Here is a 22,367-nt window from a genome sequence, read left to right as displayed (position 1 = left end):
GATTTTCTCAATATTTTGATTTGTTTTGTTTTTTTGCACCCTCAGATTGCTCAGATTGCAGATTAGCTGTATCTCGGCCAAATATTGTCCTATCCTAACAAACCATACATCAATAGAAATTTACTGTTTTTTCTGGGAGATAGTTTTGCCTGCAAAACATCACTTTTCAAGCTAGAGGGCGCCATTGTCCAATTTATAAAAATGCCACAGTCCATTGGACCCTAGACTTTACTTTATCATGATTTAAAATAAATAAATAAATAGATAATAATAATAAATAAAAAACAATAATAATAAAAAAAATCTCCCTAAATGACCACGGCCCATTACCCTTATACTTCAAGTTTACTGAATTCGGAGCGGTATGCTTATTTTGATTAATTGTTGCTTTATTTTGGTAAAATATACGGAGTAAAACACTTTCGTCCGTTATTTATTTATATCTGCGTACTCTTCTACACATAGACGTAATAAATGCTGTTAATTTTACTTGTTCAATTTACTTTTCATGTATTTGTTATGTATGCTTCTACCAACTACAATGAATCTTTCGCTTCACGAATCAAAAGAATCGACTCTGGAATTGTTTCCTTTGAGCATGCGCACAAGACATCCACATGTGGATGAAATCAAAACAATAAAAATCTGGAAGTGTGTTGTGCGCGGCAGGAGTTGTCCACATGTGGATGAAAGGAAAACACGGTCAGTATGTCTGTTTGTACTGTGATGTAGCGAGCTCGCGTATAACTAATTTATGTTTATTAGCTCCAAATATTAAATTAAGAATAATGTGAAACTAATGGCTGTAAATGAAATTGTCAGAAAAGCCAACTGAAAATGGAATTGAGGCCACGTTAACTTCAGCTAGGCTACAGTTAGCTAACGTTAATTTCGTTTTGTGGTAATTATTGCAATTTTTTTAAAAAGCGAAATACCTGAAAATTTAACTATTGAGTATAGTTTTAATATGTTACATTTAAATACTGCCGTCGTAAGCTCGTGTAAGTTGGCAACTGTTTTTTTCCCCCTGTGTGACTACGTTAACGTTAACTGCCAAATAAGCTTTTGCACAAATAAAGAGCAATAATTATCAATACGTTAAAAATACATGACTTTTATCTGCAAGTGCGCTAACGTAACGTAGATAATATTTTGGTAGGTTAAACTACAACGAAGAATTAAAAAAATATAAGATAATTATTAAACGTAATGTACTTCAGAGAATTAAAAACGAGTTTTTACACAAGTGCCGTTTAAGTCCCTACACTACTAACGTTACTGGTCGTTTCTGTTATGGTCTCGTGTTTCAAACGGTCGTGATGTATTTAGCGCGCCATCCTGCTGCTCTGTCCCGCCGTCTGACCGCCCAGCTTTATGTTGATCACTGGATGTACCGTTAGTGCACACACTAAGTTAGATGAAGTATCTATAGAGAGAAGGTCTTAGGAGCTTATGTTTCTGATGTTTTCGAATTTGATGGGTTAATGGTTTAGAATGAAACCTGTTCTGAACTTTAAAAAAGAAGTATGAAGAAGGATCTTCTCTCTCTGTCTCCCTCTCTCTCTATAATTTTAATTGTAGCAGGAGAAATAAAATATTAACGTGTTGATTATTCTTTTTTATTATTTAATACATTAAGAAATTAATAAACAATTTGCATTTATGCTAAAATGTTAGGGGTCGGTACAGTCTTTCATGGTTTTAAATTAGTCTTCTGCCCATCAAGGCTGCATTTATTTGACCAGAAGTACAGTGGAAATAGTAATATTACAATTTAAAAGAACTGTTTTCTATTTTAATCAATTTAAAATGTATTCCTGTGAAGGCAAATCTTTCATCAGTGTCACATGATCCTTCACAAATCATTCTAATATGCTGATTTAATAAATAACATACAAACATTTCTTGGTATTATCAGAGTTGTTTTGCTTAACAGTTAATGTTTTTGAAAGGTTTGGAAACATTTTCAGGATTCTTTGAACATCATTTATTTGTAATAGAGATATTTTGCAACATAATTGTCTTTATTTTTCATTTTGATCAATGTAATGCATCCTTAAAAAAATCTGATAATTTATATCATTGTTTAATTTACACAATTTTATTGTTTATGACCAGATTTTTAAAATTGAAAATCATGTTTTGTTTGTGAATTTATATTAATAGGAATGAATTCATATCAAAGGGTGTCATTGTGGTATTTGTACTCATGAAAGTCTCTGTATTCACAGTAGTTGGGCCTGAATTTCAGCTGAACAGCTAACGATGAAGAAAGAAATAGCAGCAGTGGTTTTTTTCCTGAAGCGGTTGATAAAGAAGGCGGAGAAATTGGATGTGGAAAAGGTGGACCTGTTTGTGGAGCGTTTAACGGTAGCATTACAGGAGAAGTACAAGGGTCATTGGTATCCAGACAACCCCAGCAAGGGCCAAGCATTCAGGTACAGCACTCTTATAAGCAATACTGTTCATTGACATCTCATGTTCCTTCACAGACAGTCAGAACAGATGCGTCATGTTAAAATGAGCTATAAATGTATCCTGTGCAGGTGCATCAGAGTGAACCGCTTTCATAAAGAGGATGCTGAATTGCTCAGAGCTTGTGCTGAGAGTGGAGTGCAGTACAAGGACCTCAGTCTGCCTAAGGAGCTCACACTGTGGGTCGACCCTGGAGAGGTGTGCTGTAGGTGAGTTGATGAAATAAAGCAGATTTATTTAGAAGTGCTCTACAGGTTTGTTTTTTGACATCTTTCCTTCTGAATTGGCTACAGGTATGGCGAGAGGAATCATGGTTTTACTGTAGCCACCTTCTCAAGTGGTGATGATGATGATGATGATAAAGAGGATGTGACAAAGAAAGTGACAAGCGCTGTGGAGAGGGTCACGTCAGATTACCACTCCGGATCCTCCTCGGATGAGGACACGAGCTGTAGAGAGGCCCAATACACCCCACCTCTCCACAACTACACTCCATACCAGGTACAAAATGTCCTAAATATGTTTGCATTGCCTCAATTGCCACAGTTACACTACTGTTCAAAAGCTAGTACCATTTTTATGTTTTTGAAAGTCTCTTCTGCTCACCAAATGACATTAATATGATCAAAGATACAGTAAAAACAGTAACAATGTGAAATATTATAATTTAAAATAACAGTCCCTGCTTTTTAGAAATGAATTTCTTAAAAGAAATCTTACTGACCTCATACTTTGAACAGTAGTGTAGGTCTGTTGACTAAAACACAATATTAACAATATTTATGAGGACTCCTTTTAAATTCTGTTTTATTCAGAAATGTCTTGATTAGATGTTTTGAAAGAGGCTTCAGCTGGGAAAATTTAGATTTGATTTATTTCTATCAAATATTTAATTGAAAAATCTTCTGTCTGTTTTTAGTAATTAATGGCCCCTACCACACAGTAATTCTGGGAAATTACCTTTAAATCACCAGCATGACAGCATGTAAATATACAAAAGTTCTGTTCACACAAACAACAACGTTCCTTCTTATTTCCAGTAAGGTACCATTCACACATCGGTACCCACACTCATTCACAATCTCTGATGACTGATGTTTTTAAACTTCTAAGTAACAGGCATAAGGATGATTATACAGAATGTGTTTTTGCACTAGACACATTAGGTAAATACTAACAGTACCACAATTACTTCATCAGGGCTTGCAAAATCGGAGCCTGACATCCCGGGGCTATTGTGTTTTCCGGTCGGGCTACCAAAATTCATCACCGCCCTGCCCGACGGGCTATCTTGAATAGTGATATAAAATTCTTCCCTTGATTTGCATTGTTCACTTGCTTGTGGGGTAAAACAGATCATAGTTGATCGTTTGCACTTGTTTCTAAGTCTTGCTGATTTTAACATTGAAACGCTTTAAACCATATGTGTGCATTCAGAGCTGCAAACACTCATTCAAAGTGCGCACAGAGAGCCGCATTTTTACAGACAATGCGTGTAGACAGAATTGATTCCTCTTTCACGTGTCCTTGCTCCTGAATGAACACACACACAAAATTAATAAAAAAAAATTGTCTCGGCAAGTATTCTCATAAACGCAGTCAGTTATGTCTTAAGTGAACGCATACAGTGGAGAAAGAAATCTCCTGTGCATCATTATATTTGATCGGTGCATTCAGTCTTAAAGGGACAGCAGCCTATAAAACCTGCTGTTCCATAAGCGCCACCTGCTGTCAGAGTGACATTTGCATCACATTCACAAAGCTAAAATCAGACCATTCTGTTTTTGTTGAGTGAATCGTTACATCCCTGTATGCTACTAGTTTTTGCTGATCATGCTGATTTGTCCACAGTAAAGTTCAGCTGATGTTTTTTTTTATTTGGGCTAGTTAAATTCATTTTGGGCTACCAAAATCTGAATAATGCCTGCCCGAAGGGCTACCAGGGATTTTGACATTTTGCGAGCCCTGTTTATTGCACAGCTGTGGTGCTGGTGATTGGGGAAAAAGGCAGGTCTTGAGTGTGAGACATGGAGCAGTGGTTGGACGTTTGTCTAGCACATGTTTAGATAGGATAAAGAATTAAAATCAGCAGCAGTGCTGCTGAAGTACTGTTTACCGGTATTTTTGAAGAGGTCCTGTTTGCACATGGTCTCTTAACGGCAATTTACCAATAAAGACTGTATATGTAAAAGGGGCTTTTTTTTCTTGAAGAAAAGGTGCAACACGTGCTTAAACTTTATTGTTCTAAAACAAGTAACATTTTGGCCACCCTCAAAGCCTTTATCAGACATGTTAGTTATAAGCATGGGCCAGTATGAGATTTTGACGGTATGATAACCTTAAGCAAAAATATCACGGTATTGTTGTTACAGCTCTGAAATGTATTATTTTTAAATGACTGGGTGAAAAAAGTGTCTCTGGTCTGTATTAACGGGCGTTAACAGAATTCATATTTTCACATAAATTACAGTTTGGAAAATGATTGCATTGCAACGCAGTTTGTGAAAGTCCAGAACAGAGAGTTGGAATAAGGCAAAAAACGGCCAGTTGCCGATCGTGTAAAAGCCAGAGTATATTTTGGTCGTCGGCATTGTTATTTTTTTCGCTCGCTCGCACCAACAGGAGAAGGAGGGGTCAGTGATACTACGCTGCACTTAGCCTGAGAGATTCCTACTCTTTCAGTCGCTGGGGAGACATGGAAAACAGTGCATACCGCAGGAATGGTATAATGGAAAATATTAGTGGTTTTGAAACCTTGAAATTTTCAAATCGCGGTATACCTTGAAACCGGTAATCGGCCCATGCCTAGTTAGTTACAAACCTTATTTCAAAGTAAGGTTACTTACTATCAAAGGTTCAGTGAGTCTTGCACCTTTGCATATATTGCCTTTATAAGCACTGTTTCTAACTGTTTGTGCTGTAATCTTTTTTATTAATACAGCTTGTATATGCCAGTCCCCCAGTATGGCATCCTGTGCCAAGGAAGAAGTTTGGCCCGGGGAAAGGGCATTACTTTCAGCGGCCACACTACATGATCCGCCCCCCTTGCAGACCCAGCCATTCCTTTAAACCGCACAGCTGGGTCCAGCAGGGGTACCGCAGCAAGCATGGCTACTGGGGCAGCACTTCAAACCTAGTACACCAGCTTCAGTGACCACTGTTACTACAGCATGAAAGTTCATTGGTGTCAATGTGAAGGGAGTTCCATTGGAAAGTGTTTTTTGAAGTTACAACTAAGATGAGTGACCAAATTTTAAAAAATATATATATATATATTTTTGTAGTTCTGCTGTCACTGTTTTTCGAATTTGTGACTCGTCAATTTTTTTTAAAGAATGATAACAGTAACTGTTTGCACTTCAGAGTATTTGTAATAGAACATGTATTAGGTAAACTTCGTACATATTGGATTAGTAATATTTAAATGTTTATGGTAATGAAAATGTGCTGTATTTGTTATATGGGATCATTTGATAACACTACATCATGTTTTTGTCATAGTTTCAGTGACCAAATGTTTTATTTATTCACAGTAAAGTATTATCTATTGCATAGACCACTTAAATTATGGATAATATAAAAAAATAAAAATAAAAAAATTTCAATAAAAAAAAAAAAATCATAAATAAATTTAACTTACTTCTTTGTTTGTTTTGTTTTAAAACACTAGGTGGCAGTACGACATAATATTTCACTCCTTTTCTTTTTAACTGCGCACTTTAAATTAGGGCACAGCCAACAAGGTCTCAGTGTGCAATACTTTGATTTGTTTTCTCAGTAGTATAGAACTGCAGTGCTCTTTTTATAGTACAGTTTTATTTCGCTCATTCTAAAGCAGTAATTTTATGGTATATGGAAGTTTTACATGGACACACAAGTAGTACAGATGTGTTTCTTTAGGAGTCGGTTCAACAAGTTCACTATGCTCGCCACACCTTCCTCTCAGCAGAGCAAACTGCTCACAAACTCTGACCAAGTTTAAGAGGAAATGACTACAATTCATGGCTATCAACCCCACCATAACAGACTCGAGAGGAATTGCCTAACAAATCAACTTTTTTACACACCCTTGTCTGTTATACATTACTATAGTGTGCATCCAATATGCGCCATGTGCTTGGAAAACAGGTTGCTGTGTTTCATTACATTTATATTACATATTGCACACCACTTTCAAGGTTTTTTTTCTAGTGCACAAACCCACTTTCTGGAGTTACACAAAATGATTTAATTAGTACTTGTGCTGGTTACAGTTTCACAACTCTAAACAAATCTAGGCAACTACATGGTAGATTAATAACAGTTATGAGTGAACATGTTTCTATGTAATAGGCTAATTTTTATATACATTTTAAATGTCAATTTATTCAACTGATGTATTTGACCTTAATGGACAGCATGCTGTTTATTATGATGAAGCTTGCAAAAACAGACGCACATCTTACAAATAATAAATAAAATCTTGACAGTCAAGTAAATAAAACAGACATACACTCCAAAATAATTTTCCCAAAGTTGTGCTACCCGAATCGGACATGATTCCCACATGAATCATTCTTTTGAGTCGGCTCTCTACTACCAACTAAAAAAAATAATCAAAAAATCCATAAAAGAATAATCGCGAATCAGTTCGAATGAGTCGGACACCTCTCTCAAGCACTGAATCTTTCGGAGCGTTTTTTTCAGCGAGTAAAACATGGGATACTTCGAACACAAACAACAAAAACAGCGATTTAATTACATTAAATTGAAGCCAAACCTGCAAATGCATCCTATCGTTTGCTAACGACGAAGAAGATCTGTTTTAAGCTCAACACCTGCATTTGCTGTTTGCAAACGACTCTGTTCTGCACTTCCTATCAATAGACAATCAAAAAAGCGCTCAAAGTACCGTTCTCCAGTACTGACGAAGGCCTAAACGCCCCTGCCTGTACTATACAAATAAAACATGAGAAATAATATCGGAACTGACGTCAATTCACGAGGACGAATGATGTGGCAAAAAGCAAAGGGCGACTCGTAAAGAACTAGTACCGTCAGCCTTTTCGTTCAAACTTATTTTATTAACTTTTCCCATATCCAAATATACTCATAACACATTCGCGCTATATTTATGTGTATTTTACATCTAAGTAGTAAAATGATGTTGTCAAACAAACTAAAATCCCTCTTCCACATAGTACACGTATCCCTCCGCCTCCATTGAGGTCTACGTCTCTTTCCGGTGCGTTTCTCCACCGGACGGGTTCCGCCGCCATTGCAGGTTTCTAGAGTTCCTCTCAGCGGCGGTTGACATTCTGGAGTTGAAGCGCCTCATTTACATTCAGCGGGCGACTAGAGTAACCTAACACATTCCCGGTTCATCTGCCCCCCCAAAAACACAAGACCACCTCCATTCATTCCCGGCTCTGGAGTAGATTAGATTAGGCAGCGATAATAGCAGGAATTAGAGAGGAAAGCGAAGAGGAACCACCATCATCATGGCTCAAATCCTGCCCATCAGATTCCAGGAGCACCTGCAGGTAAGGACTTTAAGACATCTTCAAATGAGGGGCTCGTTTATTTTATTATGAGTTTATAGTGAAAACGTCATTGTGTTTTTAAATAAGCAATTGTAGTAACCCATTCCCCGGTGAATATGACCTTCCATCAGCAGCTATACGTTAGTAGTAGCAGGGTTAGCTTAGCTTCTGTCGGTGTTAACCAGCTGAATAATAAACACTCTGGTTGTGTCACAAATAAAGCCCAGTGAGTTGCCTTCCCAGACAGCATTTTTGAGCGTAATTCTTTAATTATTTAGAGGGTTGGTTAAGTTACGTTAATATGTATGGATGTAAATGCAGTGTATTGAAACTACAATGTAGCTTGTACAGATTTATGGCTGGAAAATTAAATCGATTGTTTCTAGAATATATTGAGATTTGCATTCACAGGGCTTAAACTAAAATTAGTCAATTGTCTTTGCCACTAGTTGTGTACTTATATATAAAAAAAAATCACTTGCAGAGGAAAACTTACTGATTTAATAAATGATAAATGAATCACTGTTTAACACTGTTCAGTCTTGTTTTATTTCCTACTCCCTGTCCTATTATATTAAGACAGATTTATGATTGAGCTGTCGAGATTACCTGCTTCATGTAGCAGGTGTAAAATGCCCCACCTTTAGACCTGTGTATGGTCCCATGATGCCTCTGCATTATTATTTGCACTGAACTCATATGTTGCTTGCTTTCACTTCTTCTTTGTCTATATCAGTTGAGGCTCTCATTCATCTTAAAGGCCTTAGGACTTGGTGTAACTCGTTTTATTCAACAGTTATACATGTAATGCATTTTGTGTTTATAGTAATCTTAGATGTATGTTTTAAATGTATATTTTTAATGTGTATTGTTGCTTCTGTGTCCTTGTCACAGGTCATATTATGACAAACAGTCTTAGTGCTGGATCAATTAGCTATTGTTGAGCATCATATTTACACAGTGCCAGGCCTGTAATGGTCTGTGTTTGTCATTTGTTAAAGTTTTGCGTAGTAAGTGACCACTTGTCCACATCACAGCTAATTTTGGTAAAACCCCCCTGATTTAAACACAATTAGATGTCAATACAGTGTTGCAACATTGCTATGTTATTCACGCATTATTTCAATACAATTATAGTATCAAATGGTAGCAAACATGACTTTGCTTTCAGGCTGTTTGATTGAAAATTTTCTTGCAAGTTATATTGAGTAAGCCAATCAGTGTTGGTGTTATTGTTACATAAAAACTATTATTTTTTTTCTGTTGATTGATATAAAGCTGAAATAAAAGAAAAATCAACCTAAAACGTAATATTTTCAAACAAAAATCAGAAATACTGCCTGTTTTAACATTACGAAGACTGTAACTGAACTGAAATAAAATAAAGTATAGCCAAATAGAAATATTAAAAACAACAGCACATTAAAAATTGCTAAAATTTGAAACTAAAAAAGCTAATTCAAAATATTAATAAATGCTATAATAGTCTATAAATAGTCTAAATGCTAAAATAATGTTGAAATGAAATATGTGTGTATGTTGTTTTTTTTTTTTTTTTTTTTGTAGTTCAGGCATGTCAGATGTACTTGTATATCCTGTCCAAGTTTGTCAGATTTTGGGATACTGATCCTAGAATAGTGCAAAAGAGCATAATGGACCAAAAAGAGCCTGAAGCCCTCTGGTGGTATTTTAACTTAATGAAATGCAAATGTAGCACATCACTTTTCCAGTGAAGTGCCAGCTAATGGTTAGGGTACAATAGGAGTCAGTGGCATAATGCTGTAAGTGGCACAAGAAAGACAGTATCATTAAGACAAAACTTGCTCATGTTGTCTGATTCACATTGTAGTGCTGCTTTATTTTGGTTTGCTGAATCCTCTATGGCAAAATAAATAGTATAACGGATAGGTATGTTCATAAAACTGGTGTCTAACCACCATAACTGACTCCTGTTTCCATATGCATCATTTATAGTTTATTGCATTATACCTTATTTGATTATTTTAGGTATACAGGTACAGAAGGCCTATATGTAAGATGTTCTCAGAGTTATCAGTTTGCAGTTGCCTTACCTAAGCAATGCAAGCTGTAAAAACCAAGTAATGGCTGTTTTAATCTAATGCAATGTATCATGATTGGATGCTGGCTGCACATTAGTTATGCACATTAGTGCAACAAGTTAGTTGTTTTTGATAACCTGTAGTGCATTAATGTCAATGCAGATCACTTAAATAAATTACTCTTTGGTTTTAAGAGTAACATAAGCATGATACAGGGCTAAGTCAGGTGATCTGCAGATGGTTTTCGTGTGTTTTATGTGGTGCTGTTTAATACGTTAACTTGAAATCCTGCAAATGCATTTGATCTTTGAACTCTACCCTGCTGATCACACATGACTCTCGTGTGATCTCGTGTGAATGGAGATACATTATCCTTTTTGAACTCCTCAGCAATGAATGAACTCTGATTCCGAGAGGATTCTGTTCGTGTTCATTTCTCCTTTTCCCTTTCCCGCTCTGCTGTCCGTGGTGAACCTGCTAGGCTGGTCACATGTCACCTATGGTCATATGGTCACTTCTTCTAACGTGTTGATTTAGCTTTCTACACAATGGGTCCCAGCTTCCTGTTATGGAGGACAGTGGCAGTGTGGTGCAAGCCTCAGCATATTGTGTATCCTTCCCCGAGCCTTCTGCAATCAGGGTTTTGTGCTGAGCAAGGTGCCATTTTTCCCTGGATGGAGAAGGAAAAGGGATAAACGAGCACAGGAGGTTGGAGAAAAGAATGTGCTGACAGCTTTAAAAAGTCATGAATTTAAATGATGGGCTGATTCTGAATTTATCTGCTCAGACTTCGAGAAGCACTTGATGCTTCAAGCATTAGGCGAAACGTCTTTCGCACTCGTCCAGATTTGTGAAAGCAAAGCTCACCCATAGAAATGTGCTAAATGCATGAACACTTCAAAAGTAGTGTAGGTCAGCATAACAGAACAACCACTCGAGTTAACCCAGTAAAGTCAAGTCAAGTGTCTGTGGCAGTTCTTAAAGGTTAATGTGGAATGCCACACTGGTGGTAGTCAGTGAAAGTGCCAGCAGGGGCACTGATGGTAGCATGTTATGTGAGTGTCAGTCACATGATCCTTCAGAAATCATTCTAATATGCTGATTTGCTGCTCAAGAAGCATTTCTTATTATCAGTGATGAAAATAGTGTGCTACTTAATATCTCTGTCATACATTTTTTCCTGGATTTTTTTAAATGAATAAAAATTCTAAAGATAAGCAATAATTTGGAACTAAAAAACTTCTGTAGTGTTACGTTTGATCAGTTTAAAACATTTGCTGAATGAAAGTAATAATTCAATGCACTAATTGTAAAAGTAACTTATTAGTTAGTGTATAAATGAATGAATTACATGACGCACTTACAGTATACTCTGCATCTGAATCTTTTGTTTGAATAAATCTCAATGTGTACATATAAGCACTGTTAGGAGGTTTCATGATTCTGCTAACGGTTGTCTTTCCTTTCTTCATCTGTTGTTTATGCCATTATCTCTTGTATCTGGCTTGTAGTTTGCTAACTTACTGGTGAAGTTCACTGCACTGATCTTTATCTAACCACTGTAAAATAAACAGTCTAAAATGGGAAGTCAAGTACACCAGCAGACAGGGAGAGATTGTCAATGCTTGATAATTACTTTTTTTTTTTGCTACAGTGTCTGTTTGTGTGAATTGGACAAGATCCAAGATTAATATTTTAAAGAATAATACTATTATTGACCTGTAGTGTATATTTACTAATAGTCTAGTCAGTATGTTCATCTTGCCTGAGTTATTTCTGGTACAAAAGAACAGCTTTCCTTGTACCAGCTAGCAATTATTGATTCAAATTCTTTGCCAGGATAAACTCAGTATCACATCCTCTTTGCACCGACCAGAGATGTCCACAGAAATCCAGGAAGGAACTGGCTATTTTCAAGTATATGTTTCTCGTGCCACACAGCATGTTCTTGAAGGCTGGAGAGTAAGCTACCTGTGGGGAAGTTTCTGGGCATGTCTGAGATGACACTGAAGCAAGCAGCAGTTACATGCTGTGGATGAATCACGCTTGGCCTAAGGCTGATGCTGCGGCAGCGAGAAGAGCTCTTTCCCTTACGTTGGCTTCAGTGTCTCTCGTTGCGTTTTGAGAGCTTACAAGGGCAGGGTTTCCCTTCAGCCAATAGGAACAGCCTGTTCAGTAGTGATGTCATCATGTGTGATGTCATGTATGAGATGCGGTAATAAAGGTCACAGAAATGTGCGTGCACATGCTTCTGTTCTCTTAGTAGCAATGTTTTTTTGTTTTTTGTTCTTATTTATATTGTTATTTGTTTTCTGATTTCTCATTTTATATTTCTGTGAATTATCTTGTCTGTTGATCTCTTATCTCCTTTTTAAATATATGTATTTGTTTATACACCTAGTTTTAACTAATCTTACTGGGTTCCTGCCATGAAAATAGCTTAATTTAATTATTCTGTTTCAAGCTAAATGCGTAATCAGTCCTTTTTCTATTTATTTTTTTCTATTTTATTTTATAATCATTTGTATTATTTCGCAATTCTCAGTTAGTAGCGATGATGTGGCTTTCTGTGACACATGACAAAGGAATGTGGGTGTGGCTTCGGGTGTGCCAGCGTCCGCTCTCCATTGATAAAAGGTGCTGCTGATTCCGTTGAGCTCTTCCTAGAAAATGTGCTTCCTGTTTCTTCGTGTTCTTTGATTAGGCCTGAGAGCTGCAGCATGAGCCAGAGATACTTTTGGCCACCAATGAAATGCTTTATCTGAGTGTTCACTGTCCAGTATTAGTTAATATTTAGCCCCTAGTTTAGTAATTAAGCAAATGAAAGTACAAAACTACAAGTCCTTCTCAATAATAAGTCAGTGATGTTTTATTATTTAACCTACAACCTCTGTATTAGAAGTACAATTTCACAACCAAATTTGGGTTAATTTTCCCAAAAATGAAGACTTGTCGTCATTTACTCACATTCATGTCATCTCAAACTCGTATGACATTCTTTCTTCTGTAGAATACAAAAGCAGAAGTTCTGACGTGGGTTCTGTTTTCTTCCATACAATATCATCATTGGCTCATTGGATTATTGGCTGCCAAAACTCTTAAAAAAAAAAAAAAATTCATAAAATCATCAAAAATGTAGTATAAATGATTCATGAATTATATTCTATATATACACAATGCACTATATATATATATATATATATATATCTTGGAAGACATATTTTTGTTTTTGTACTGTATAACTTTGTATTAAGCAGAATATTATCATGATAATAATGACATCTGACTAATTTATCTCTTATATTCTTCTTTTTTTTTTATTTCAAGTCCAGTTTAAATCAGTTTTGCTCTTTGAGACAGTTATCAGCCCAAAATGCAATGCAAAATCATTTGTAAAGTGGATTTTAGACTAAACAAATGGCCTTGGTTGCATAGCTTAGAACACCTTGGCAACTAACTGTTAAACACTGACCAATGAAAGCTTTGTTAATGTCAGAGAGGACTTTCCTCCTGTCCAGCATTATTCAGTGCTGCAAGTGATGTTACATAAGACCAAGACTTCAAATTCATGTGTGTCCAGCTGTCAGTTCTGATCTCTGTAATTTAGCATGTGTGGCAGCTGGTGCACAGTGCATTAGAAATTAGTGACTGGCGATATATCAGTGTCACAAACTCGACTGCCGCCTCTGTTTGAGCTTACTGGTATTCAAGATCTGTCTGGCTGCTGATAAAACCAAGGCTGGGTTTTGGCTACAAGCTACACCTTCAGCCTTTCAGCCATCTGTCTTGGTCTTAGAAGAGTCTATATAGAAGTAGCTGTCAGTTTAGTTAAAAATGCCTGAAGTCAAGATGTCTCCTACACTAAATCCTCCTCCTCTGCTCCTCTCTGAACCCATTTCAAATGTAAGTCTCTTTTCAGATTTGATGTCGCTGCATTTTCTCGTCTACATGTGGTGCTTAGTCATATGATGTGAATCATAGAATTAGACTAATTTACTGTACAAGAAAAAATCAGCATTTATTAGCGTGCAGATCACAGTGTTTTCCTGTGTGGAAGTGCAGATCTTATTCTCAGGGTCAGTCTTTCTGACCGAGCCTTCGGTGACTCCGACTTCTAAGGCAGTTGGTGTGGTGCTGCTGAGTGGGCTTTCCACTGACTTTTATTTCTGTCTGTAATTGACTTGTACCTAAGTCTCGTCATGTTTGGTTTAATTCTAATAGTTAAGAAGATCTGAGAAGTGTCTCTTTAATAGACTGAAACCAGCTTTGAAACACGCTTCATTAGCTGATTTGCTGATGAGGAAATATTTGTTGAAAGCAAACTGACATAACCTACTGATGAACAAAAAATAGAACTCAACTAATCGACAGATATTTAGCACTTGACTGTTGATCAAATTAAAACCATCAGCATAAGCATTAAAAGGCAGCTATTAAAGATTGATTGCTTAATAATTAACTACGTGCATTATTATTATTTTGAAAGGTTTATAATTAGCTTTTTTCTGTTTGTATTATAATTACTAAATACCTTTTCAAGTTAATTAAATCTGCAAGTTATGCCAGTGTGTTAAATGTTATTGTCTGTTGTCTTAATGAATTTTTTGAGCATCTTGTGCCAGGAAAGTCTGACCTGCTGTGTTTGTCCAAGTTAACTAATAAATAAATGATGGAAAATAAATGATGGAATAATGATAGAAGTGTTTGTCTATCCTCTGATCTTTCCGGATGCATAGCTTCTGTGTGCTTGTAAAATAGATTAGCTTGTTAGTGACTGTTGCAATTTGTACTTCTAATAACTGAAGGGACTTCTGGGAATGTCCTTTTATTTTTTTCTGAGAAGATTAGGCTATACAGTACTTATAAGTTTTTACATGCAAAAACATACATTGGGCAGAATTTTGAAATAAAATTTTATCTGATAAATAATTAACACATTTTCAACATTTAGCTTTGGTAACCAGTTAACAGGCATTTACTGTAGCATTTGTACAGTATTTTTCTGTACAAATTGCCACCATTCTTTTTTGTGCATATGTTGTAATTTAGCAACGTTGAGCTGGTTCATCAATATTCAGTGGAAATTACTGAATGTTACTACGGAAAAAACAAAACAAACATCAAAACAGCACTTTTACCATTTAAATTGTGTTCAATTGCATTGTGTAATGCCAAAATGTTGATTAAAATACATGTTTAAAACTATTATAATTTTGAAATCACTATTGACCAAAAATGTCAAAATAGTTAGATACATATTCAAGATTGCCAATTGAATATGGTTCAAGTTCACAGTCTTCTTTTTAAAAAAAAACCTTTTTTAAAAATGTGTCTATTTTCTTGTATCTGTTCTTTGTGTGTCCCTGCAATAAATTCCTCAAGGCCTATTCAGACAGCAAAGCCATGTGTTTGGCTCAGTGGGGTGGGGAAAGAGGTTTTGCTGGTTCTGTGCCTATATCTGTTATTGAAATGCTACTCTCATAATAAGAGACAATGCAACTGCTTAAATTTTGTGATAACAGAAGCACATTGTAAATAAGTTCTTTGCTGTTACTGTTTGGTCTGGTTGTGCCTTTTGTAAATTATGCCTCAGATCCATTTTAATCTATAGTGTGGGACACATAGTCATTGATTTTTCTTAAAAGATCAATTCTTAGAAAGATTCACAGGGTCAAAGAGAAACCTGAAATCAGGAAACATTCCCCCTTTGTGAAGTTTTAAGATTTGTCAAGATTTAATTGTCATTGGTATATAATATATTTATTCAAATTAAAGCAAATAAAATTTCTCTTTTTCCTAGCTCCAAAATTTGGGGATCAACCCAGCCAACATCGGGTTCAGCACCTTGACGATGGAGTCTGATAAGTTCATCTGTATCCGGGAGAAGGTCGGAGAACAGGCACAGGTGGTGATCATCGACATGGCAGACCCAAACACCCCCATCCGCAGGCCCATCTCTGCAGATAGCGCCATCATGAACCCTGCGAGCAAAGTCATTGCACTTAAAGGTAGGAGATATAAATTATTAGTTCCAGGGATAGTCATATTAACCTAATTGTAATGATGCATTTTTAGCTCAACTGAACCATAGGACTGATCCAATCCATTGTTGTTTTAACTAGAAAATAAGTGTGTTGTTTTCTTAGCTTCATTCATTCATCCAGAGTTCCTTTTTAGTTTAATTTATACTAGACCAATTTCTGTAGCAAGTGTTTTTTGTATTTTCCTCATTATAGGCTAAACCTTAGCTTACAGTAACATGATATGTTGTGTATTTTCTGTCATGCAGCCATAATTGCTTTGTCTTTTTGTTTTGTTTCCTTTTTTGTTGCTGCTTTCTCATGTGTATGCAGACGGTGAGTTAACATTTTGGTACAATGATTTGTGAAAGTTATAATCCTGTTTCTAAAATGAACATTATGTAAAGTTGTTTGGCCTCATTTCTTAATCTTGTGTCGGTGTTTGTAGAGCCTCCACTTCACACCAGAAAATTTCATAAATAATACTTAAGGCTACACATACACATGGTTACTGACCATTTTGAAAAAAGTAGGCCTATTTATATTTTTATGAAATGAACGTAAAACAGAAAAAAATCTAAATATTTTCTGAATTCAATTCTAATGAATGTGTTATAAGAATAATGGCAGTTTCAAAATCAACAATATTGCTGTTGTAAATATAGGAGCGGTGTGCCTCAAGGTTCAGACTTAGGCCCCATGCAAATTCAAGCCATGATAGGCAATGTAAAGCAAACATGTCCTGGAATCTCTCCATCTGATATTGTTTACATAGATAAAGACTGTTTAGCCAACAATGTACCACATAATTAAACCACTTTGGCTAAACAGGATTTAACTTTCACAAAATTCGTAGCTTGAATGTTCATATCATGTTGATTTCTGTAGACAAATTTCTCTTTCTGGGGTTTGAAATATTGTTGGGCATACATTTGCTTTTCTCTTTGTTTAATTTTAATTATAATTTTAAGTGCTTGCCATATTAAGTCCTTTTCTCCACCCTCACTATGTAATCTTAACAATCAAGCGTCTCCATATAAATTTCAAATCCATGTTAATGAACATGGGTAAAGGTAGCCTTATAGATTTATGGTTCTTGTGGTAGTTCATAGTCCATTAGGTTTTAATCACTATGCAGCTTGTGTTTAGGTAGCAATTCTGTGGCCAACACTGTATCAGTGTCTTAGTTGATGTTTGAATAAATATCAGTAGCTTTTACATAAAGCTCAATGCCTGTGTAGAGTTGAAAGATTTTTCATGCTGTACAACTGGCTATTTTATAGTCATTTATCCAATTCTTAGCATGTTATTAATTGTAATTGCTACGTTACACAATGTTTATAAGTGACATGGAAAAATAAATCAAATTTTCTGCTTGAACAAAGTTTATTTGTAGTATCAACCCAGTTTGCTTTGCCTTTTCAATAGAGAAAAAAGAGCAGTGAATGAGCCAGAGCAGTCACTGTCGCAGTTTAAAATTAGATAAGCTTTTAATCGATTGCTTGTTTGTGGCTACAGGCCATATTATTAGCTTATTTTGGGTTCATCACAATATCCTGTATGAATCAACCAGCAAATTTCCTGAGCAATATTTTAACCTGAAGTAATCTTGACTTGTTTGGTCCTGCTTCTGGCCTTTGTTCACTGTATATAAACAGATATGAACCAATTGATTAAGGTCCTAAGTTGAGTTTGCTTGGTATGGCACTCTATATTAAGTTAGATTTATGAAAGCAGGATTTTAACTCCTTGACATTTATTTATCGTAACGTTAAGATGTTGTCGTCATCTTCTGTAAAGTATGTTTTACTTTATAATGCTGTTTCTTGCTCTCTTATTATGTTGAGACAATCTTGAATGTGGATTCAAATCCCTTCTATCCCTTTTTCATTTTCCAGTGCTCTGGCTCCCACATTTGTCATTTGATTTGAATGTAACTGTAGGTTGTATTATGGAACTCTGTTCACACAGGCCTGAAACATGGTGTTGTCATGTTTCATAATCATTGTAAATAGTCATCTATGCTTCTGTCAGTGCACATAGACTAAATTCTGACCTCTGCAGTAATCAGCTTCACAGCATCCTGCAATCTTAGACTAGTTCTATGTAGAATTTAAAGTCGGCATGAAATGAAATTTCACCCAATCTATTTTCCAAATGCATGTTATTGATCTTGGTGTGAATGATTCGTGCATGTATATGTTTCTTCTTATTTTTGTAACCTTGATCAAACTCAATCTTTCTGTGAAAACTACAGGCTTACCTCTGACAAATGCAGCACTTTTCCAATCATAGGCCTCTTAACCCGTCTTTTCAAGCTGACATTCAGATCTCCATTTTTAAGTGTAACAGCCACATCTCAAAATCCAATCCAGGTAGAACCTGTCCCTGCCCTCTCAGTCGATATAATAATATGGAAGAAACAATCTGTCACCACTTCTGTTTCATTGCGACTTTAAAGGGATAGTTCACCCAAAAATTAAAATTCTGTCATTAATTACTCACCCCCATGTCGTTCCAAACCCGTAAGACCTTCGTTAATCTTCGGAAAACAAATTAAAGGGTTAGTTCACCCCAAAATGAAAATTCTGTCATTAATTACTCACCCTCGTGTCGTTCCAAACCCATAAGACCTTCGTTCATCTTCGGAACACAAATTAAGATATATTTGATGAAATCTGAGAGCTATCTGACCCTCCATAGACAGCAACACAACTGAAATGTAAGGACATTGGTAAAATAGTCCATGTGACATCAGTGGCTCAACTTTAGTTTTGCAAAGCTACAAAAATACTTTTTGAGTGCAAAGAAAACAAAAATAACATAATTTATTCAACAAATCTTCTTGCCCGAGTTACGTTTTCTGCCATTTTAGAGAGTATCACAATGTATACACACTTTCCCCTAAGCGCAAACAACGCAGATTACGCTCTTGGGTACTCTCTAAAAAGGCGGAAGACATAACTCGGGCAAGAAGAATTGTTGAGTAAATTGTTTTTTTTGTTTTCTTTGCGTACAAAAACCTTGACCGTGGTAGTTCCCTTGCTGTCTACGGAGGGTCAAAAAGGTCTTGAATTTAATCCAAAATATGTTTATTTATGTTCCAAAATTTAACGATGCTTTTACAGGTTTGGAACAACATGAGGGTGAGTAATTCAGGGGCGCATAATGGGGAGGAGGTTAGGATGGTTCCAAGGGCCCGATGAGGGAGGGGGGCCCCCTAAAGCCTCATCGTGGAGTGGGCGGCTGTGCATGTTGAGTGCGCGAGACCCCTTTTTGCGTGGCGGTGTGCACGGCATTTTGTAACTTCAGGGCGACTGGCCAAACAGCCACATCTTTACCGACATCTTTATGAATCGCACGAAGCCTGATGTGAAGTTCAAACTCCATCTGCTGCATTTTGAGGGACAATAGTAGATTTTTTTCATAGGTTTTTCAAGGCTTTTTAAGTGAAGTGCATTTTATTTTTATCGTATTTAAAATTGAATTCATTAAGATAGGATTTTACACTATTTGCTTAATGTTGTTCTGTATTTTGTTTGATGAGAAATAAAAGCAAAAGCTTAGGGTTTTTTTTGTTGGTGGTGGTGGTATACCATCATCAGTCTTCGCTAATATACACGATCACTACTCTAAACTGATGGTGACTGACAGTGATTAACCTAATTTTGTGTCTACTGCACATAAAGATTTGCATAGATGGATGAACACAATCAACTGATCATATTTGCATTAAGCACGCAGTTTGCGCTTTTCTGTAAATTACATTTACAAAGCGAGTATACAATACCAGAAATTAGCTTTTTTTTTTTTTTTGTGTGAAAGTAGGTCCCTGATTAATTAAAATAATGAAATGATTAATGAGAAAAATGTTATTGTTGTTCAGTTTAGTTTTATTAGTTTCATACATACTATACCCATTACAGTATATTGTTTTGTAAAAATAATCTCAAGCTTTAAGGGGTTTTACATGGTTCTTTGATTAGTGAAGTGTAGCTACTAAAAACAGACATGTGTCCTTCAAATGAGCCCACAACCTAAGCAAAATTCTTCTCACTGCGATTTCTACCGAGGAAGACAATCCACCCCCCACCCCCATCCCATTAATTTGGGCTGCTGTTGTACATAAAAGCATGCCAATAGTTTATGCAATAATTTAATGTGTTAATGTGAAGGTTACTAAAATAATAGCAAATAATGATCAATTTTTTTGGGGGGGTGGGGGGTTTATAACTTTTGGGTGAACTTGACTGTCAGCCTCCATATCCTGGTCAAATGGCCTCCTCGAAAACTGGTACTATAACCACATTGGGAAAGTTGACTTCAGAAAACTTTGTGTTATTTTGCAATCCCTGTCTTAATTGTAGTGATACGCAAAGTTTAGATTAACTGAGGCCTGAAGGAAGTAATTAGATTAGTGTTTTTATAAATTATCGGTTGGACGTTAATCAGGTGAGTTGCTGCCAAGTTTTCCTCTCCCATAACGCACATTATTCGCAAGTCACAGTGTACAGTAAGCTGAGATGAAATCAGTCTCTGATGTTTAATTTCAGTTTCACAAATTCTCTTTACACTCGCTTTTTGATTGCTTTGCTTCATTTGTCTTAACTGCTGAATAAGCTGTCATGGTGGGCTTGCCTGATGCATTTCCAGCCATGACTGACAATATTTCTACCCTGATGTCTTTGTAATCTAATTCAGTTGTTTTATGTTTATAAATATAAAATGTTATTTTTTTTTTTCATGGTGTTTCTTCTCTTTATTTCTCCCAGCTGCCAAAACCCTTCAGATCTTTAACATCGAGATGAAGAGTAAGATGAAAGCCCACACTATGACTGATGATGTCACTTTCTGGAAGTGGATCTCTCTTAACACCATTGCCCTGGTGACCGATAACGCCGTCTATCATTGGAGCATGGAGGGAGACTCTCAGCCAGTCAAAGTGTTCGACAGACATTCCAGCCTGGCAGGCTGTCAAATCATCAACTACCGCACTGATGCCAAGCAGAAGTGGCTGCTGCTTATTGGCATTTCTGCTCAGGTGTCATAATCATTTTAAATAATCATTCTGGATTTCTGGTCTACAATTACACACACTATTGCTCGTTCTGCACATACACATGCTCAAGTCGGTTTTGTTATTTCTTGCTTTTATAATTTCTTGTTCATTTACATTTGAAATGTATTTAACTTATAACTTATTTCCTTTATTATTGATTCTATATTCAATATTATTATTATTAGTAGTTGTATTTTATATCCTTATTTTGTTGTCTGTCTGTCTTTCAGTCAAATACTGGATACTGAATCAAAGGTGTTTTCCAAATCTCTCAAGTATTCTGTTTCTTGTCACAGCAAAACCGAGTTGTTGGTGCCATGCAGCTCTACTCAGTTGAAAGGAAGGTGTCACAGCCTATCGAGGGTCATGCCGCTGGCTTTGGACAGTTCAAAATGGAGGGAAATGCAGAAGAATCCACTCTCTTCTGTTTCGCTGTACGAGGTCAGGCAGGAGGAAAGGTGCGTTTCCAGATGTATTTATCACATTTAATTGCATTAACTAGAAATATTTTATTCAGCAAAGAGGCATACACTGTAAGTATTCATAACACAGTTGTCTAAGAAAGAGAGGAAGTGGTCTGGGCAGGCTTTTTGGGTGTAAACTACAGTTTTTGAGGAAGAGGTTATTTAACTTGCTAGTTTTAGTTTCAGATGTATGTTTTGTTTTTTTTCTTTTCTCCAGAGCTAATTATTGGTGATCACTTAATTTGTCACTTATACTTGCATTGTTTTGTGTGTATTACTTCAAACATAAAATTAAGTAAAAATCTATTATGCAGCTTCACATTATTGAAGTGGGGACGCCACCAACCGGCAACCAGCCATTCCCAAAGAAAGCTGTGGATGTGTTCTTCCCTCCAGAAGCACAGAATGACTTCCCCGTTGCCATGCAGGTTTGTGGTTTCTTGGACTTTTTTCCAGTGAAAGAGGCATTACTTCGTTTCTTCCTTCCTCCTTTACTGGATGTCCCTTCTTTTTCAAGTAAATGCTGCTCTTCTGAACTTAATATTCATGAAAGAATCCTGAAAAAAAAAAAAAAAACGTATTAAGCACAACTGTTTTCAACATTGATAATAACAAGAAATGTTATTTGAGCACCAAATCAGCATATTAGAATGATTTTGGAAGGATCATGTGACAGAAATAATGGCTTCTGAGTATTCAGCTTTGCTATCAGGAATAAATACATTATAAAATATATTCAAATATATATATTTTTTAATCATACTAAG

At 36.1% G+C, this 22,367-nt stretch overlaps 2 protein-coding genes across 6 annotated transcripts in view; both read left to right on the top strand.

Annotated features, from left to right (window-relative positions):
• Nucleotides 1-636: 636 nt before the first annotated feature.
• Nucleotides 637-5,637, top strand: LOC109082516 (protein BTG3-like). 2 transcript variants are annotated; one of them, XM_042732650.1, is made up of 5 exons: nt 637-702; nt 2,232-2,438; nt 2,547-2,684; nt 2,769-2,976; nt 5,417-5,637. In XM_042732650.1, exons 2-5 carry the CDS (start codon nt 2,266-2,268, stop codon nt 5,627-5,629), a joined length of 732 nt encoding a protein of 243 aa, XP_042588584.1. In that variant the 5' UTR covers nt 637-702; nt 2,232-2,265; the 3' UTR covers nt 5,630-5,637. The 2 variants fall into 2 exon arrangements, with proteins under 2 accessions (XP_042588584.1, XP_042588585.1); XM_042732651.1 differs by having other exon boundaries at nt 644-702; nt 2,235-2,438.
• A 2,058-nt stretch (nt 5,638-7,695) lies between these two features.
• The window catches only part of cltca (clathrin, heavy chain a (Hc)), a 33,433-nt gene continuing 18,761 nt past the window's right edge, over nt 7,696-22,367 (top strand). The window contains exons 1-6 of one of the 4 annotated variants that reach the window (XM_042732646.1): nt 7,696-7,997; nt 15,858-16,065; nt 16,411-16,413; nt 20,850-21,118; nt 21,433-21,594; nt 21,915-22,028. In XM_042732646.1, coding sequence (XP_042588580.1) covers nt 7,956-7,997; nt 15,858-16,065; nt 16,411-16,413; nt 20,850-21,118; nt 21,433-21,594; nt 21,915-22,028 — 798 coding nt within the window. In that variant the 5' untranslated portion in view covers nt 7,696-7,955. Of the gene's footprint in view, nt 7,998-13,831; nt 13,961-15,857; nt 16,066-16,410; nt 16,414-20,849; nt 21,119-21,432; nt 21,595-21,914; nt 22,029-22,367 lie in introns of those variants that run through there. The other 3 variants (XM_042732644.1, XM_042732647.1, XM_042732645.1) reach the window with 3 other exon arrangements.

This window comes from Cyprinus carpio, chromosome B10, assembly GCF_018340385.1.
Source record: "Cyprinus carpio isolate SPL01 chromosome B10, ASM1834038v1, whole genome shotgun sequence".
Taxonomy (NCBI): domain Eukaryota; kingdom Metazoa; phylum Chordata; class Actinopteri; order Cypriniformes; family Cyprinidae; genus Cyprinus; species Cyprinus carpio.
This window is presented reverse-complemented; position numbering and strand designations above follow the sequence as displayed.

Excerpts from the sequence above, each read along its gene's own strand:
- LOC109082516 (XM_042732650.1), top strand. The coding sequence starts at position 2,266 with ATGAAGAAAGAAATAGCAGCAGTGGTTTTTTTCCTGAAGCGGTTGATA. Across the intron at positions 2,439-2,546 it reads AGCAAGGGCCAAGCATTCAG|GTGCATCAGAGTGAACCGCT; the intron begins GTACAGCACTCT and ends TATCCTGTGCAG. Across the intron at positions 2,977-5,416 it reads ACAACTACACTCCATACCAG|CTTGTATATGCCAGTCCCCC; the intron begins GTACAAAATGTC and ends TTATTAATACAG.